Source organism: Leucopleurus acutus (genome assembly GCF_964270905.1).
Source record: "Leucopleurus acutus genome assembly, chromosome: 13".
Classification (NCBI taxonomy): Eukaryota; Metazoa; Chordata; class Mammalia; order Artiodactyla; family Delphinidae; genus Leucopleurus; species Leucopleurus acutus.
In genome coordinates, this window is record NC_139155.1 from 49,939,986 (window position 1) to 49,960,794 (window position 20,809).

Here is a 20,809-nt window from a genome sequence, read left to right on the forward strand (position 1 = left end):
GAAACTGATGTATTAGGCAAAAGGAGTATAACTTAAGCAATTATGTCATAAATAAAATTATGTTAAAAAAATCTCAAACTTAGCAAGGGAAAAATGATCAGAAAGAAACCCTCCAAAATGTTTGTAGTGGTCCTGGAGTGGCTAGGACAATGAGTATTTTGTTTTCTTCCTGTCTGTGTTTAGATAGATATGTATTTAAACATTTTTTACTACAAAAATTCCTAAAAGAGCTGTTAGCCACTTAGAGTAAATATGAATGACGTAGCTTATGCTCCGTTGTTGAATATTGACTTCAGGAGATCGTTTGATTCATTATAAAGCATCCCTTTGATAGTGTTGTATCCTGTCAGTCTATATCACTTCAGAAAATAATGTCCTATTTATTATAAACATCATAATTAACTTTTAAAAAATCTAAGTCTGTAGAGGAAATTATTTTTTTTCCAACATTTCTTGGAGGAATAATGTTAAATGAATGTATTATCTGCTCTAATTATCTAATTTAAATTACTAATTTAAATAATGGCTTTGTTAACTCATTTAGTTTTGACCGCATGAATCAACTTGGTAAAATAACCAGGTAATTTACTTTAACAATCAATTACAGAAGTTGTCTGTTTAATTGTGGATTGGCAACTGTTTAGGCAGCATCAGTCATTACTACAATTAGTTGAATTGTAGTAGTCAATTTAAGTGAATACTAAGGAACCACAATAATTCAGACAGAACTGAAGTGATATAAAGATTCCTACCTAGTCATTCTTTCTATTGTAGAAGAAACTCAGTAGTAATTAGTAATTTGGAAAAGTGCTGTAATATAATAAAGTCTATAATTTCTCTGCTTTTTTAGGAGTTGGTAATGCTTCTTTTAGAATATAATGCTCATACTACTGTTGTTAATGGGAATGGACAGACAGCAAAGGAAGTCACTCATGACAAAGAAATCAGAAACATGCTTGAAGGTAAATATTATGGATCTTAATCTAAACAGCATTTATTTTCGTTATAGACACGGTCCAGAATAGAAGTAGAAATGGCTTCTGAGGTGCCAAAATAGATGACACCAAGCCTGTGGTCTAAAGATAATGTAATTTGCAAGTCACTGATTAGACATAAAACTATATGAGAGTATCTGCAGAGCTTTTAAATTCTTTATATAAGATTATGGCGAGTTTTAAAAATCGAATCTCCAACAAAATTAAAAGTAGAAATTAGAGACATGAGGGAGTACGGCTGAAAGGCTGCAGAAGCATGATAATGAAGGAATACAGAGCGCAGGACAGGGAAACTATAAGAGGTGCAGCTACTGGGAGTCATGTGATATTGGGGAAGATAGCTCTGGCCGGCTCCATTACCCTGAGGGCTTCATTGTAGTACAGCAGCCAACAGTAAATTCTTCAAGGATCACCTTCTTTGTTAGATGAACTTCAAAGATTCAGTTACGTTTAAGAAGACATATTAGGGATTTCTCTAAAAATAGTTTAAAACAAAAATACTTTGATGCTTACATTGGGAAGCTTTCATTCGTTAGGATTATCCCCCAAATACCCAGGGCTTTGGCTGTAATTATTTTTTTGGTAGCATTTCTATAGTAGAGAAGAGAAGATTACCTTTTTTAAAATTAATTAATTTATTTGGCTGCGTTGGGTCTTCGTTGCGGCACATGGGCTTCTCTCTAGTTGTGGCATGTGGGCTCTAGAGCGCATGGGCTTAGTTGCCCCGCGGCATGTGGGATCTTAGTTCCCCGACCAGGGATTGAACCTGTGTCCTCTGCATTGGAAGGCAGATTCTTAACCACTGGACCATCAGGGAAGTCCCTGAGAAGAGAAGATTTCTTAATTACTACTTTATGAATAAAGGTATTGAATTAGAGTTGCAGTTTCACACACATCCTTTGTTTCTTTCCTTTGCAATTCAGAGAAGGGCAAGATAATTTTGTACTTCAAGGGTGTTGATTTATTTGTTATTAGTATTTTTATCTATGTACGAAGCAGGGTCTTGCTTTTTATTACTTTCCAGTTGACCTTGAAACCTAAAATCTCCCTTGTTTCTTTAGTTACAAGATACTGTCTGCTTGTCAGACACCTTTAGATCAACGTCTCTACGCGCTCTTGCATTTAAAATGAGCCCTCTCATTTTCAATAAACAAATCAACACATAACATCTTCTATAAGGCTCAGTATTATGTGATTTTGAGGAGATTGATCATATTATATGTCATCCCTGCCCTTTAATAAATTATGATCTAATTGGGAGGATTAGGTACTGTCTTTGATCCTGTTCTATTATTTTATTTGTAATAAGATGAGAACCCAGAACTGACGTTCTCCTGACAGACTGGGATGTTGGGTTCACCTGACAAGTTGACATTTAATGGGGCTAGCTGTAAAGACGTGCTCTAAGTACCCACTCTCACAGCCGCCAAAACCCAACTGTGCTAAGGACAAGGGCTTAGTTGACTTGATGGGCACTTAGGATTTATCAGCTACAGTATGGTCCTAGCTGGGGTAATAGAAGTAGAAATAGAGATTTTGCTCTGATGAGATCACCTTAGCCAGGTGTGATATCATTTGTGGATAGTGCATTAAATGGATCAGACTGCAGGGAGTACATCCACAACCCACCAAGACCGCAGGTAGACCAGAAACCCAATTGTAGGGTAATGCATGTAGAGACAGGAAATGTTTCACCCCAGAAAGACAGATATCGGTAGACACAACAGAATCATGTTTGAGTATCTCAAGAACTGTTATATTGGAAGAGGGGTATTCTTATTTGAGGCCGACCATGGCCAGTTGAAGATTCACTTGATGGCATGCCAGGGAGTTTATCTTTGGGTCCAGTGTATTATAATAATGGCTTGGGTTGCCTTGAAAGGTGTAGTGAGTTTCCCATGATTAGAAGTGTTTGGAAGAGGGTAGATTTCTACTTGTCAGGCACTAGAGAGGACTAGTGTACCTTCTTTTACATATCGTTTGACTTTTTTTATTTTGAGAAATATCCAACCTATGGGAAAGTTTCAAGAATAGTACAACAGGGCTTCCCTGGTGGCGCAGTGGTTGAGAGTCCGCCTGCCGATACAGGGGACACGGGTTCGTGCCCCGGTCCGGGAAGATCCCACATGCCGCGGAGCGGCTGGGCCCGTGAGCCATGGCCGCTGAGCCTGTGCGTCCGGAGCCTGTGCTCTGCAACGGGAGAGGCCACAACAGTGAGAGGCCCGCATACCGCAAAAAAAAAAAAAAAAAAAAAGAATAGTACAACAAACACTGGTATATCTGCACTTAGTCACCAGTCATTAACATTTTGCCACATCTGGTTTACCTTTTTATATATTATTTAATGTTATTTATTTACTTTTAATTTTTTTTTGTGGTGCTATTAGGGAATAATTTGCAGACATAATGATACTTTAGCCCTAAGTACTTCAGTATGTATCTCCTAAGAACAAGGATATTTCCTTATATAATCACAATATAGTGATCAATTTCATGAGATTTAACATCATTATCATAAGATCACTGTTGTAGAATGCCCCTCAATTTGGGCTTTTCTTGTCCTGAGTCAGATTCAGGATATTCATTTTGCCATAGGTTGCATTTGGCATAGGATAAGGTTTTATGCTTTATACCAGTGCATATTAGGAGGTACATGATGTCATTCTGTTCCATTACTGGTGAAATTATCTCTGATCACTACGTGGTCCACTGTTAAGCTACCTTCCCCCTTTTGTAATTAATAAATAATCCTTGGGGAGAAAAACTGAGACCATGTAAATATCCTGAAATCAGGATAAAATCACTTTAAATCAGTGATTTTAGCATTCGTTGATAATTCTTGCCTGAATCGCTCTTTACTATAAAGATTGCAAAAGGGCGATTTTCTGTTGTTAATGAAGTACATTTGATAGGTTCTCACCTGCATTTGAAGTGTACTGCTATTTAACCTATGCTGGGCATGTATGTAAGTGTCTTATCAGGATGGAGTTAGGCTTCATGATCTCTGATCCCTACTAACTCTGGATTCTGATTGAAAAGAAAGACAAAGAGTTAGTTTATAGTCATATTGAATTTACAATTTATAGGACAGGGACTTCCCTGGTGGTCCAGTGGGTAAAACTCTGCACTCTCAATGCAGGGGGCCCAGATTTGATCCCACGTCAGGGAACTAGATCCCACGTCAGGGAACTAGATCCCACATGCGTGCTGCAACTAAGAGTTCGCATGCCTCAATGAAGATCCTGAGTGCCGCAACTAAGACCCAGGGCAGCCAAAATAGATAGATAGATAGATGGATGCAGCCAAAATAAATAAATAAATAGATAAATAAATATTTAAAAAAATGAAAATAAAATTTATAAGACAAATTATTTTGGGGATGGAGTATTTGCTTTAAAAAACATTTATTAAGGTATAAGATATATGGATAAAAGTACGCATTATTAATGCACAGCTTGCGGTTTTCACAAGGGAAACACATCCATGTAAACAGCACCCATGTCAAGGAACAGAACATTATGGGCACTCTAGAAGCCTTGAGTCTGCAAATTGGAATATTTGTTTTTATAGGCTGGATCAGCAGTCTTCTTTCAGTGTCCAGAAGGAACACAGGACAGGAACACAAGCAGGGTTTTCAACTCCAAATCCAGTTTTCCTTCATTGATGAGCCTAGACAATCTAGAGAGAAACATTTACCGCCCTTCCTTAAAGTCTAGAACAAACATTATTAAACATTGTTTGATTATTCAGTGAATATTTATTGGCTAGATATGCATTGTGCCAGATACTGTCATAAATGTCTAGAATACACAGAAGAGTAAGAACAGGTACCTGACTTCGAGAATGACTGCAGGGATAAATTACAGCTCCAGGTAATACATGCAGTAGTACAGGTGTGTAGGGAAGGGTGGGGACGTGACTGTTCTCCAAAGCTCACAGTCCAGTGGCCTTAGAGGAAAGACTGAAGAGCATGAATCCCAGCAAAAGAAAGCAGTGTTGGGAGCATGTGTGGAGGCGTGGCAGCCTTCCTCCAAAGTGGAGAGGGAGGGAGTGGGTGTGGAAATAAAAATGTGAGAAAAGAAGATGATGGTATATTAGTAATGTTAGTCCGTTCTTAAGACAAAGTTAAACTGGTTCCAGCTATTCCTGTATTCAAGCTATGTGTTTCCTGTAGTTGAAATGCAAGGGCATGCGTAGTGTCTCGAACAACTGTTAGCGCATAGTAATTACTAACTATTAATAAATGTTCATTATTTCTCGGGGAGACCTAGGAAACCTTTTATAGTTCCTTCCTTGCAGCCTTTGCACAGGACATTGTACACATATTTTAAGGGGGATTATTATTAAGCCTTTCTATGAAATTGTTTCTTTTCTGTAAGCCAAAACAGAACTCAGACACAGCAGAAATGAGACCTTATTACATACTCTCGTCCCTTAAATCATACTGCTCTCATTCCCTGCAAGTACGAGCAGCACAGAGGCATGGTCAAAGCATGGACTCTGGAACCCACCTGCCGAAGGTCAAGTCCCAGCTCCTCCACATCCCAGCCGTGTGGCTTAGGTTAAGTTCCTTAACCTCTTGCTGCCTCAGTTTCTTCATCTATAAAATTGTGAAAATAGTAACGCTTCAAAGAGTAGTTATGAGGATTTAATGCGTTAATATTGTTTAAGTGTTTTGAAAGGTATTTGGCATGTAGTACGTGCTAGAGTGTTTGTTAAAGAAATAAAATATTCTTATGTAGAAGTATGTAAGTATATATAAACCTAAATATATTTATATGGTGTGTATGTCTTCCTACCAACGCTATTTCTTATTATTTTTGCATTCTAAGGTTCTGGAAGGTATGAGCACCTCTCCCCACTTATCTACCTTTCCAAGGCACATATGTAATAGTATTTCAGCATGCAAAAGTAATTCATAATTACTTGTGTTGGGTGTTGTCGTGAGTAATGTACTTAAGGACCTCTGAATTGAACACAAAAATTCATCTGAACCTGAGGGAAGTTGAACTCTGTAGCCTGAAATAAAGGCAGTGAGAATAACAGTAAAGTCTAACAGCATTTGAATTACAGTTCAAAACATTGTGACTTTTCTTACCATGATCACTTTATTCTCTATACATCTTTGTGATAAATTTGCTAATAGGATCCAGACTAGAAGTAGAATAATATGTACTTTTCCTTTTGCAGCTGTAGAAAGGACTCAACAAAGAAAGCTTGAAGAATTACTTTTAGCAGCAGCAAGAGAAGGCAGAACAGCGGAACTCACAGCTCTGGTAAAAACAGAAACAAATCTATTCTTTACTCTGCAGGGAATTTTTTTTTTTCCAGAAAGGTGTGAAGTTTATTAAGATATTAAGAAAAAAAAGATGGAACAGTAAATAGCTACTGAATTTGGGATAGTTCCTTATTTACAAGTTTTACTTCAGGAGGCCCATTTAAATCAGCATTTCGCATAATCAAAGGACTACAGTTTTTCCCTGGAAATATAGGTATTTCACTCTCCAGGTAAAAGATTATTGAAAACATTAAGTGACCGCCCCAGTTAGAAACAGATAAGCGAATACCTTCAAGATATATAAAAAAGGGTAACTTCTGGGCTTCCCTGGTGGCGCAGTGGTTGAGAGTCCGCCTGCCGATGCAGGGGACACGGGTTCGTGCCCCAGTCCGGGAAGATCCCACATGCCGCGGAGCGGCTGGGCCCGCGCTCCGCAATGGGAGAGGCCACAGCAGTGAGGGGCCCGCATACTGCAAAAACAAAAAACAAACAAACAAACAAAAGGGTAACTGCTACTTAAACATGAATTTTCACAAATTATTCTTGTGCCTAATTCAGACAATTTGCTTAGAGAAGCTGAGGAAATTTTTTACTTAACGTTGAGTTCATAACGTAGTCAAATTGTGGGACTAGACTACTCGAGATCATAATAATAGAACAGAAGTCTTTAAATATCTGAAAACACAGCATGGTAATAGTTTAAGCAGGATATATTTTAAATGATTACATTTTTCTCTGAATTTCTGATTTACTATCCCACTTCTACTTGAAAACCTAATGGTTAAGAATTTAGTTTTTCATGGTAAACATTTAATATAAGGATAGTTTTTTTTCGTCATGATTAATCCAATTTAAAATTGGCATATAATATATAAGACCTATAAAGGAATACCTTTCTCTAATTTTGATGAGCAATTATTTCTGAAAGGTATGCTATAGTTCTAGAAAATAACATACAAACAAGAGACAATATTTTTGAAATATTTATATCATGTTAGAACAGACTGAAAACTTACCCATTTCTTTTTCTTCTTAGAAGACCTACTTTCCAGTTTCCATTTCCTGAGAATAGTCTCATTAAACACAAAACTCTGAATGTGGTCTAAATTCAAGACTGAAGCACGGCCATTTGCCTTAAAGTTGCTTCAGTTCGTTTGAAAAGGCCTCTCTGGTTTCCAAGTATAGTGCCTAAAACATATTTTAAACTTTGTGAAATGGAGACTCCTTTAAAAAGAACTTTTTAAAGGAGTCAGCTGGGAACAACAAATTCAGTAGACCTTTAACATTTACATGTGTAACACTTATGGTTTTTTTTTGTTTGTTTTTTTTGTTTTTTTTTTTTTTTTTTGCGATACGCGGGCCTCTCACTGTTGTGGCCTCTCCCGTTGCGGAGCACAGGCTCTGGGCGCGCAGGCTTAGCAGCCATGGCTCACGGGCCCAGCCGCTCCGCGGCACGTGGGATCCTCCCGGACCGGGGCATGAACCCGTGTCCCCTGCATCAGCAGGCGGACTCTCAACCACTGCGCCACCTGGGAAGCCCACATTTATGGTTTTAATGCTTCTGAATGACTGTGGTAGACCAGTTTGTAATTTTGCTGTCACAAGTGTGAATTGCAAGACTGGTAGGGGCGAAAGAATCTTAGTGGGATCCCAGTGTCCAGGGATGAGTGGGGTGGCCCCGGTGTAGTGTGTGGTGTCTGCTGTCAGGGGAGCGTGGGGCCTGAGATTCCGTGGCAGCTTGAGGACAGCATGGGGAGTGACGTGGGTTGGCTGATTTTGTGAGCAGGAAGCCACTGACAGTTGAGATGCTGAGGAGCCCCACTGCTCATCAGGCTCTGGAGCATGAGGGTCTGCCTGAATTTTCAGTTATACGGTACCATCATGGGTTTCATGGAAGAAAGTCTGTCTTTGGTATGTAATCTGCATTGTATTTCTTCAATTGTCAGCTCAACAGGCCGAATCCTCCTGCTGTTAACTGTTCGGATCAGTTAGGAAATACACCCTTGCATTGTGCCGCCTATCGGGCTCATAAACAATGTGCCTTAAAGCTTCTGAAAAGTGGAGCAGACCCTAATCTGAAGAACAAAAATGGTAAGCATGTTGGTGAAAGCCATTGTTGGTCATTTTGAAGCTGTAAAGAAATGAAGTGTTTTGTTTTAGTGCCCAGCCTTTGTTAAACTGTGTGGTCCCTGTTTAATTTTGAAGTCAAGGCATTTACACGAAAGAAAAAATTTATTAATTTACTTCTCAGTTAAGACCTAAATGTTTAATAATGCCTGTTTCATATGAGGCACTAATGATGCCTAAGATCTGATTTCCACCCTCAAGGGAAAGAAAGTACAGTTGACTCTTGTTATTTGTGGTAGTTATGTTCTATAACATTGCTGTGACCTCTGAATTAGTGGATACTGAACCATTGCTTATGAGGGAAATACAGAGTTAAGTTCCTGTGAGCCTTTGGTCACAGCATTTTCATCCACTGATCAACACGTAGCCTTGTCTTATGCGTGCTTCTGTTTAAAAACACCTTATTCAGTGTACGTTATTGACTTAACTAACACTGAGCTCACTGCCAAGAGCACTATACTCATTCCTGGACTAAACTCGTGTAACACATACTCTGTTCAGAAGGCACATCACAGGCTTCTTGCACTTAGGAGCACTAGACAGCACTTCAGCCCTGTGCTTGGGGGCCAGTTTCAACAGTGAAATCACCAGAAACAAAACGCGAAACATGTGGCACTAGGTAGACTGTGACGAGGACACTTGTTCACAGTACGAGAGCTGAGAAAAGAAGGCAGAGCACCAGCTTTTCCACTTCAGGGAATGTGTGCATCAGAAGACTCAAGTTTTTTACCGATCTGGATGTGTCTGTGAATGACCAAAAAATTGCCATGAGTATTGACTTTGAGATTAAAGTACATTTTAACAATTGGCGAGTTTGCAGATGTGGAATTCACAAACAGTGAGGATAGACTGTACATGCACGAAGCATCAAAGACAGAATTGGATGACCATAAGAGGAGCTGTAAAAGGTGTATTGGGTAATCAGTGGAGGAACAGCTCATTAGGGCTTTTCTGCATCCCTTTTTAGGATGCTTCCCTCTGCCGACCATCGGCCTGGATTAGGACTTGTCTGTGGTCCCATAGGACCCTGTATTGACCTCTTCATAGCTTCAGTTGTTCTCCGTGGCAGTTGTTGACTTATGTAGCTGTCTCCCGTGAGACTGAGCTCCTAAGGGGAGGGCTAACATTTTACTGTCTAGTTTACCCAGCACCTAGAGTAATGTGTAGCATTTGATGCCTCCTACAAGTTGCATGTTTGTTGAAGGTTTGGGGCGATTAGATATAGCTTCCTGAAGGAATACATCTTTTATACAGACCCTGGAGTCCTAGTAAGATAAAAAAAAAAATTCATCTCTAAGTACTTCAGTTTGTATCTCTAACAAAAGGCCCCCCAATATATTTTTTTCCTTTTAAATAAAACAATACTATTATTATCTAGTAAGATATTGGTAAGCTGAATTTTGGGAAAGGGTGTTGTAGGCAGAGGCAAGATTATGAGCAAAGATAGTAAAGTGAAAAATGTAAGTCAAGTTGAGGTGACATCTCCAGTTTGACACATCCAAGGGTATGAAGGGGAGCAATACTGGGGAATCCCGTAACTGCAGATTAGCTTCCATCGTGGTGAGCCTCAAAATGCCAGACTGTTTTGCCCCTTAATTTCAAGGTCAAGGAGACTCTGAGGAGTGGAGGGATGAGGTGCTTTAAAAAGATTAATATGGTTACAATATCTAGGATGGGTTGTGACAGGCCCAAGACTGTAGGGAGGGATCAGTAGGGCCATTGAAATGGTCTTAGGTGAGAGGTAATTAGGACCTGAACTTTAGTAACATCAATGGGTGTAGAAAGGAGAAAGAAAATTTACTATAGAATCTCACGCTTCTTCCTCTCTTCTTTTGACTTGGTCCTTACGCCCTAGACTGGCACTGTTCTGTAGAGATACAATGGGACCCACATATTAAAAGTAAAAAGAAACAGGAAATTAATTTTCATAATGTATTTTATTTAAAGCAGTATATCCAAAATACCATGTCAACATGTAACTGGTGAAAAAAAAATTATCAATGACGTTTTACATTCCTTTTTTGGTACCAAGTCTTTGAAATCTGGTGTGTGTTTTACACTTCACAGCACATCTCAGCTTGAACTAGGTGCATTTCAAGTACTGAATGGCCACATGTGATTAGTGTCCACCATATTGGACATTGCAGCTCTAGACATACTGAGCTGTTTGAGGCTGTCTAGTTAACCGTGCTGTCCTTACTCTGCTTATGCTCTCTCTGCCAGGAATACCCTTTTCCTTCTTGTCCATGTGGTAAACTCTAGTCTCACCTTAAGAATTAGCTCAAACTCGGCTTCCCCAGAGAGGCTTTTCCTGTATCCCTGAGGTAGACATAGGTTCTTCCAGGAATAAGTTAGAAGAGAAATTGGAGGATGCAGAAGGGGAAGCACTCAGGAGACATGAGGGAAATGCCAGTTCCATGGAAGCCAAAGGAAGAGAGTAAATGTAGAACTAAAGGGGTAGGATGTTATTGGTGTTGCGAGCATCCTAGACTGAAGAAGATAAACACTGAGGAAAGGCTGTGGAATTCAGTGACACCGTGCCCAGTGGTCCTTTCTGAAAGAGCAGTTTTCACTGGGTAGTTGAGTGAAGGCTAGGTTAGGGGTAATGACTGAGTAGGAAATGAGGAGGCTGAGGCAGCATTACTTACCTGCTTCTTTGCAATATGTAAGAACAGAGGATAGCTCCATGGCCAAGTGGAAGATTTTTTAGGCACGGGGAATTTAAGTATGTTTGAAGTTAAGGAGGACCAAGGCAGTAGAAAAAGAGCTTGATTTCATTGTGACACTCGAAATGTAATTTTTAAAAAGGTAATGTTTTGGGGGATAGCAAAAAAAGTAGGAACATATTTGAGAAACGAGCTTTAGGTTTTTTAATGGAGGCAATTATAAACACAGCTGAAGGATGTAAAAGAAGACCTAAAAAATGGAGAACCCTCCATGTTTTTGGTGGAGAAAGACCTCAACATTGAAAAGCTAACAGTTCTCCTCAAATTAATTTATAATTCAAAGCAGTTCCAGCCAGAATCCTCAAAAGGTTTTCATAGAACTTGACTAGCTGATTCTAAATTTATACAGAAAAGTCGAGGGCAGAGAATTTTAAAGGGGGAGAGAAGCCGTGAGGCTTGCCCTTGCTGGATAAAAGGACCAATTATGAACCTCTGGTAGGTAAAGTATTCGTTTCTTCAACAAATATTTGAGTGCTTATGTGCCAGATACTACGCCAGGGACTAGGGACCTAGAACAGTGAAGAAAAAAAAACCAGGCAAGTTCCTGCTTTCATGGAACCTGCATCCTAACAAGGTAAGGCCAATAAAATGCAAATAGAAAAGCAGGTATTTAATATGTCAGATGTGATAAGTGCTCTGAGGGGGGAAAAGGCAGGGAAATGGGATCCAGAGTGTGTTGCATGTATAGAGGGCTCCTTCTTTGTATGGGGTGGCAGGAGAAGCTTCTCTGTTAGGATGGCAATTAAAACTTGAAGTGAGGGGGCAAGCCATGTCAATATCTGGGAGACGGGCTTGGTTCTAGGCAGAGGAAACAGGTGAGAGTGTGCGTGATGTGTCAGGAAAAGCAAGGAGGCCAGGATGTCCAGAGCAGAGTGAGAGAAGGAGAGTGGTCAGAGGAGGGAGTTAGAGAGGCAATGGGAACTGGATCATGAAAGGCCTTTCAGGTTGTTGTAAGAATTTTGGCTTTTACTCTGAGAGATGGGAAGATGAAGGAGGGTTTAGAATGGAGCAGTGATGCGATCTGACCTATGTTATGAAAAATGATCCCTCTGGTTGCCGTGAGGAGACTAGACCCTAGGTGGGCAGGGAGGATAGCTGTTGAGAGGCTGTTGGGATAATCGGGGTGAGAGGTAATATTGGCTTGGATCAGGATAGTGGCAATAAAAGTGGTAGTAAGTGGCTGGATTTTTTGTTTTACATATTTTGAAGGTAGAGTGGTTAGGATTTTCTGATGGCTTGGATGTGAGGTATGAAAGAAAGGAGTCAAGGGCTTCCCTGGTGGCGCAGTGGTTGAGAGTCCGCCTGCCGATGCAGGGGACACGGGTTCGTGCCCCGGTCCGGGAAGATCCCACATGCCGCGGAGCGGCTGGGCCCGTGAGCCATGACCGCTGAGCCTGCGCGTCCGGAGCCTGTGCTCCACAACGGGAGAGGCCACAACAGTGAGAAGCCTGTGTACCACAAAAAAAAAAAAAAAAAAAAAAGAAAGGAGTCAAGGATGACTTTCCAGTGTTTGAACTGAGGACCTGAAAGAATGGAATTTCCAATTCATGAGAAGGAGAAGACTGCAGGAGGAGCAGGTTAGCAGTTGCTGAGAATTAGGGGCTTGGTTTTTAAGACATTAAGAATTTGAAATACTATACTATACGATCTAAATGATAGAGTTGGAAGTAGAAGTTTGAGTTTAGGGGAGAGGTCTGGGTGGAGATACAAATTTGGGAATCATTAGTGTATACTGTAGAGTTATTTAAAGTCATGGAATGTATAAAATCACTTAGCAAGATCTTGAATTGGTATTGGTTCAGGGTAGGTGAACAGTTTAGAAATTAAAACATGTACACATGGGAACTTAGTAGGTGACAAAAGTGGCGTGATAGGTGGATGAGGAAAGAATCTAGTAATTAGCTGTCCATATAGTAACAGGTAATTTTAGTTACCCATTTCATAGTGGATACTAAATTCCAGGTAGTTTAAAGACCTATATGTGCAATACAAACTTCAGACATCAGGAGAGGCTTCTGCTTTTGGCCGTAATAGAGTTACAGGGACCCGATTTACCTCCCTTTCTCCACACCTGTTAATATTGTATTGGAAGACCTAGCCAGTGCAACAAAGCAAGAAAAAGAAATAGAAGACATTCAGACTGAAAAAGAATTCTTATTCTTCTGATCATCCAGGTAAAAAAATTCTAAGAAATTTACAACAACCTGGTAGAACTAATTAGTGAGCTAGTTCAACATACAAAAATCAGTTATATTTCTGTATACTACTCAGAAGTAGAAAATGAAAAAGCATATTATTTATAATGGCATTAAAATTTCATGAAATACTTGGGAATAAACTTGATACAAGATGTGTAAGACTTTTGGTGAGAGAAATTTAAGAATATCTATATGGGGAAGGGTACTATTTTCAGGGATCAGAAGACTTGACATTGTTGTCAGTTTTCTCCAAGTAGATCTAGCAATTCAGTGCAATCCCAGTCAAAGTTCCAGCAGGCCATTTTGTAGAAAATGACAAACTGATTACAAATTTTATTTGGAAATGGAAAAGACCTAGTATACCCAAAACAACTTTGGAAAAGAACAAAATTGGAGGACTTAGGCTGCCTTGTAGTTACAGTCAGGGTTCTCTAGAGAAACAGAAGCAGTTTTATATATATATATAGAGAGAGAGAGAGAGACAGAGACAGAGAGAGACAGAGAGAGACAGAGACAGAGAGAGAAAATAATTATATCTGATGGTATAATTCAGACTGAATCCAAAGGCCTGAGCCCTGGGGAGGGGGGGCAGCCAGAGGCCAGAGTACCAGGAGATCCAATGTTCGAGGGCAGAAATAGATGGATTTCCCAGTTCAAGAAGAGAGAATTTGTCCTTTCTCTGCCTTTTTGTTCTATTCAGGCCCTCAGTGGATTGGATGATGCTACCCACATTGGTGAGGTCAGATCTTTACTCAGTCTACTGATTCAAATGCTAATCTCACCCAGAAACACCCTCACAGACACACCCAGAAATGTTACTATTATTTACTATCTAGGTATTCCTTAGCCTAGTCACTGTGGTAAGGATAGATATATAGGTCTATGGAACAGGAGAGAGTGCAGAAATATATAAATATATTTACACACAATTGATTTTTGTCAAAGGTGTCAGAGGCAATCAGTGAGGAAAGGATAAAATTGTCAACAGATGACACTGAAAAAGTTGGATTGCTATATTCAAAACAAGGAACGTGTGTAAAAATTAGATCTAGATGGGTCACAGAAATGAACATAAGAGTTAAAACCATAAAAGTCTAGAAGAAAATACAGGAGAAAATCTTAGTTACCTTGGGTTTTGCAAAGATTTCTTAAATATGACACAAAGGATGAGTTATAAAATATTGATAAATTGGATTGTCAAAATTAGGAAGTTTTTCTCTTCAATAAGCACTGTTATGAAAATGCAAGCTATTTTATGGGAGGAAATATTGGCAAAACATGTACAAGAGTGCACCTGTATCTAGGATATGTACAGAACCCTTATAACTCTAACAGGAAGATAAACAACCCAATTCTAAAAAGGTTCAGGCACTTCTTCAAAGATAACACAGATGGCAAAAAACACATGACTGAAGGTTCTACATGGAGGTATAAAACCTAAATTAAAATTCCTTTACGTGAAAAATATGCATTTACATAAATGCAAGGAGTATGTACTATGATGTTTATTTCAGCTCTTTTTAAAATAGTAAAAAAGAATCATGATTACCTTTGAAAGTTAGTAGCAGTTTACAGAATGATTTAACATTGAGGGGTAAACTTCTAAGAGTAATGGAAGGTGGGTACAGATATCTGGAAGGTTCAGCATTCCTGTTGGAGATGTTACAGTGTTCTTGATAAAAGTCAAGATGGTGCTTTCTGAAAAAGTGTAATTTTTTAAATCATAAGAGTAATAGTATCTGCATTTTAGGAAGTTTTAAAAATACAGAAAAAAGCATAAATTACTCCAATACAATCTCTGGTACTTTGGCATATTATATACCCTTTGAATCTATTTTCATACCTATTTTAGAGCATTTTTTAAAATTGCAAAACAAATGCTTTTTTTTTTTTTTATGGCCAAAGTGAGGAAAATGAAAGCACCAAAAAAGTACAATCACCTATACCCAAACATCCAAAGATTTAGTTTTTAGTTGTTTTAGTTGTTGTTCTGTTGTGGACTAGATTTTTTTTAAGTTTTAAATAATAGATACCAACTCAAGAGTGTGAGCAGGGACTTCCCTGGTGGTCCAGCGGTAAAGAATCCACCTTACAATGGAGGGGACTCAGGTTTGATCTCTGGTCAGGGAACTAAGATCCCATGTGCCGCGGGGCTACTAATCCCACGTGCCACAACTACTGAGCTCATGAGCCTCAACTAGAGAGCCTGTGTGCTGCAAACTACAGAGCCCATGTGCCCTGGAACCCACGTGCCACAGCTACAGAGCTCACGCACCCTGGAGCCTGTGCACCACAACTAGAGAAGAGAAAACCTGCATGCCACAACTAGAGAGAAGCCCATGCATCACAGTGAAAGATCCTGCATGTCTCAATAAAGATCCGTGTGCAGTACAAACATGGCTGCTAGGGCCTTACCCTGGGGGGTGTGAAAAGGGCAGAGGATGCTCAGAGAATGGTGGAGTATGGGCCGACAAGCACCTAAGAAAGTATCTACCATTCCTTTTAGTTTATAGCTTGTAAATAGAGTTGACATATTAAAATCCTGCTCTTTATTAAACGGCAACAGTTTTCCATGTCGTTATAGGAAGCATAGTCTTCATGGCTCACCTTCTGCATAGTATTTCATGTGGATGTAATATAATCCACTCCACACCCACAAACCTTCAGTGATAAGGACAATAATAATTTCTATATTTTTTTATGACTGAATTTTCCTACTCTTTTTAAACAAGGATGTTTTAAATTTTTTAATATAAATTTATTTATTTAATTTTGGCTGCGTTGGGTCTTCTTGCTGCGCATGGGCTTTCTCTAGTTGTGGCAAGCGAGAGCTGCTCTTCGTTGTGGTGCACGGGCTTCTCATTGCAGTGGCTTCTCTTGTTGCAGAGCACGGGTTCTAGGTGCACGAGCTTCAATAGTTGTGGCTCGTGGGCTCAGTAGTTGTGGCGCCCAGGCCTAGTTGCTCTATGGCATGTGGGATCTTCCCAGACCAGGGATCGAACCCATGTCCCCTGCATTGGCAGGTGGATTCTTAACCACTGTGCCACCAGGGAAGCCCTGTTTTAAATTTTTAGTCAAACTTCTTGATCCTCTTCTTTGATTTCTTCTAACACTTCTAAGCTTAGGTAGAGCTTTGGTAAATACTCGATTCTGTTTTCTCCTGGTGTATCTGTATCACATTCATTCAGCAAATACTGAGCCTCTGCTGTGTGCCAGGAGCTGTCGCAGGTACGGGCAACCCAACAGCGAACAAAATCCGGCTGTCCCCATACTTGTGTTCTGGTGGGAGGAGATAGACAAAGCATAAATACACATACAGTGTTGGACAGTGAGGTGAGGAAAAATAAAATGGGCTAAAGGGGATAGAGGGCGATTCAGTGGGGAGGGAGGCTTTTGTTTTGGAAAGGGTGGAAGGGAAGGGAAGGCCGCTCTGAAGAGACTGTGAGCAAAGAGCCACATGAGGAAGGGAGTGAGCTGTGGTGAAGGATTCTGGCAGAAGAGCAGTGAAAGCAAAGGGCAAGCAAGTGTAAAGACTCTGGGGTAGGAGGGCACTTGGCGTATTTGAAGAAGGAAGCTGCTGGGTTGCCTAGAGCGGGCTCCTCAGGGACACAGGTAACGTCATAAGGCAGCCAGAGGCCCAGCGCTGTTGGTCGGTGTCGAGGGTTTTGAGCAGGAAAGGCCAGGAGGCTCTCAAATTGCTAATCACTTATCCTTGCACCCTTTATCAAGCAGCCTTTCCTTTTCCTTTGTTTTGTTATGCCTTTCTCATACTCTTGAAGAATTTACTTTTTTTGTGTGTTTTCTGTGCTCTTTTATTGCCTCAGCTGTCCCTTCACCAGCAGTGCACTTTTTTTTTTAACATCTTTATTGGAGTATAATTGCTTTACAATGGTGTGTTAGTTTCTGCTTTATAACAAAGTGAATCAGTTATACATATACATATGTTCCATCTCTTCCCTCTTGCGTCTCCCTCCCTCCCACCCTCCCTATCCCACCCCTCTAGGTGGTCACAAAGCACCGAGCTGATCTCCCTGTGCTATGTGGCTGCTTCCCACTAGGTAAGTGTCCATCAGCAGATGAATGGATAAAGAAGATGTGGCACATATATACAATGGAATATTACTCAGCCATAAAAAGAAGCGGTGCACTTTTAATGGTTGTTTTTGTAAGGCTTTAATAGCTGATGACGTTTCCCCTTACTGTTCTTTTTTGAGTATTTTCCTTGACTATTTGTTTTTCCAAATGGCATTTAAAATAATTGTTATTTAAAATAATTTTCTTAGGTTCTTAGTAAAAATGCTGTTGACATCTAATTGAGATTGTGTTCTATGTAAATTATTTGAGGAGTGTTGACATTTATGTTTCGTTTTCCCATTAAGGGACAAATCTGTATCAGGCAAAAATTTAAATATAGGATCCTTCCCATTTTTTTACTTTATTTTGTTGTGGTTGATAAGAGATGTAGTGCGATTTTGAAACAAGTGGTTATGTTGCCTATCCCGATAAGGGGGCTATTTCATTCAGTTCTAAAAGCACTTTATTAAATTCTCACTGTGTGCCAGGCACTGTGGGCATTGAATCCAGCAGCGAGGGCTCTGTGTAGGACTTCAGCTAGTTGGCAGGAGTTCAGAATTTATTTTTGGTGTTAGGACAGAAGTCTGTGAAAGAAATCACATTGTCTTTCTCCTTTCTGCCTAAAAGTGCCCTGCAGATAGAGTAGAAGTAACGAATTGGCAGACCTTTTCATAAGACATCCTCCTGTTTGCTAGCTAGAAAACCTAAAGTGATTATCAGTTGCTCAGTTAACATTTTAAAAAATTTTTTCCCCACTGAAAGAGTAATATATGACGAGTGCAAGTTTTACCTGTCAGCAGTCTGATAAATCTACCTCTAAAGTAAATCTCAAAGCCACATAGCTTTCTCCATACCTACTAGTGTCTCCATTTTACTGCTAACTATCTAGTTCAAGCCATCAGTATCTTTCTTGTTTTTTTAAATTAATTTTTATTGGAGTATAGTTGATTTACAATGTTTTAGTTTCAGGTGTACAGCGAAGTGAATCAGTTGTACATATATTCACTCTTTTAGATTCTTTCCCCATATAGGTCATTACAGAGTATCGAGTAGAGTTCCCTGTGCTATACAGTAGGTCCTTCTTAGTTTTCTATATTTTATATAGGACTGTGTGTATGTTGATCCCAATCTCCCAATTTATACACCCCCTCCCTTTCCCCCTTGGTAACCATAAGTTTGTTTTCTACATCTGTGACTCTATTTCTGTTTTGTAAATAAGTTCATTTGCACTATTTTTTTAGATTCCACCTATAAGCAATATCATATGATATTTGTCTTTCTTGGACTTACTTCACTCAGGATGACAATCTCTAGGTCCATCCATGTCACTGCAAATGGCATTATTTCATTCTTTTTTTATGGCTGAGTAATATTTCATTGTATATACGTACCACATCTTCTTTACCCATTCCTCTGTCGGTGGACATTTAGGTTGCTTCCACATCTTGGCTATTGTAAATAGTGCTGCAGTGAACATTGTGGTACATGTATCCTTTCGAATTACGGTTTTCTCCAGATAAATGCCCAGGAGTGGGATTGCTGGATCATATGGTCGCTCTTTTAGTTTTTTTAAAAAACAATTTATGGTAGTCTTTTTAGTTTTTTGTTTTTTGGGTTTTTTTTGCGGTACGCGGGCTTCTCACTGTTGTGGCCTCTTCTGTTGCGGAGCACAGGCTCCGGACACGCAGGCTCAGCGGCCATGGCTCACGGGCCCAGCCGCTCCACGGCATGTGGGATCTTCCCAGACTGGGGCACGAACCCGTGTCCCCTGCATCGGCAGGCGGACTCTCAACCACTGCGCCACCAGGGAAGCCCTCTTTTTAGTTTTTTAAGGAGCCTCCATACTGTTCTCCATAGTGGCTCTACCAATTTACATTTCCACCAACAGTGTAGGAGCGTTTCCTTTTCTCTACACCCTCTCCAGCATTTATTGTTTGTAGATTATTTGGTGATGGCTACTCTGACTGGTGTGAGATAATACCTCATTGTAGTTTTGATTTGTATTTCTCTAGAAATTAGTGATGTTGAGCATCTTTTCATGTGCCTCTTGGCCATTTGTATGTCTTCTTTGGAGAAATGTCTATTTAGGTCTTCTTCCCATTTTTTGATTGGATTGTTTGTTTTTTGATATTGAGCTGCATGAGCTGTTTGTATATCACCAGTATCTTTCACCTGGACCTTTGCTATTGCTTTGTAACTTGTATCCCTTCTTTTCTCTTGCCCACAATTACAGGGTTTTTCCATACAGTAGCTGAGTGATCTTTTTTTTTTTTTTACTTTTTATTATTAAAATTATCAAAGCTTACTAAATAGAATAGTATAATTGATGTACTCCTCACCCTCTTTCGGGAATTGTCAATAATAGCCATTCCCCCGAGGTCATCTTATTTTGGCTATAAATATTTAAGTACATTTGTATAAGGTCTCCTTTTAAGAAAAACACCATAACCATGTGATAGTTGCACAACTCTGTGAATATTCTAAAAACCACTGAATTGTACACTTTACATGAGTAAATTGTAGGGTGTGTGAATTCTCTCTCAGTATAGCTATTTAAAGAAATAGCCACGGGCTTCCCTGGTGGCGCAGTGGTTGGGAGTCCACCTGCCGATGCAGGGGACACAGGTTCGTGCCCCAGTCCGGGAAGATCCCACATGCCGCGGAGTGGCTGGGCCTGTGGGCCATGGCCGCTGAGCCTGCGCGTCTGGAGCCTGTGCTCCGCAGTGCAAGAGGCTGCAACGGTGAGAGGCCCGTGTACCGCAAAAAAAAAAAAAAAAAGAAATAGCCACAATGGCATTATCCTATTAATAATTTTATAATTTCTCAAAACCATCAAACAGCCAAAGTTCACATTTCCCCAGATGTTCTGATTAAGTTCTTTTAACACTTTGACGGAGTTTGAAACATAAGTCAGATCAGGCTACTCTTTAACCTAAAACCTTTCAGTGGCTTTCCATCGTATTTAGAATAAAACCCAAACTCCTTGTACTGGTTCACAAAGGTCTGACCCACAGAGACCTTGTATGATGTGCCTTCTTTCTTCCTTTGCCTTTCACTCTTGCCTACCTAATTGTTGCTACCTCAGGGCCTTTGCATCAGCTGTTCCCTCTGCTTGCAGTTCCCTTCCCCTGTATTCTCACAAGGCTGGATCCTTCCTTTCAGCTTAAACATCCCTCCCTCAGAGAGAGGCTTTCCTCGATCAGTCCCCCAGTCTCCAATCTAAAGTGGTATTCCAGTCATTCTCTCAGAACATTCACTTAAAAATGTTGGCATACCATGGTTTATTTGCTGTATCCTTTTTTTATTAAGTTGTGTCTTTCCCTTTTTCTACGCCTCCCCCCACCTAAGTTTTTCAGTCATGTTCACTACTGAATCCCCAGTACCTAAAATATTAATTGGCACATAATAGAC

General features: G+C 39.9%; 1 protein-coding gene across 5 annotated transcripts in view; it reads left to right on the forward strand.

Annotated features, from left to right (window-relative positions):
- OSBPL1A (oxysterol binding protein like 1A) overlaps positions 1 to 20,809 on the forward strand; it is a 210,731-nt gene that overhangs the window by 39,362 nt on the left and 150,560 nt on the right. For all 5 annotated transcript variants that reach the window (XM_082853217.1, XM_082853216.1, XM_082853215.1 and 2 more), the window contains 3 exons: positions 851 to 962; positions 6,186 to 6,271; positions 8,220 to 8,364. In XM_082853217.1, coding sequence (XP_082709343.1) covers positions 851 to 962; positions 6,186 to 6,271; positions 8,220 to 8,364 — 343 coding nt within the window. The remainder of the gene's footprint in view (positions 1 to 850; positions 963 to 6,185; positions 6,272 to 8,219; positions 8,365 to 20,809) is intronic.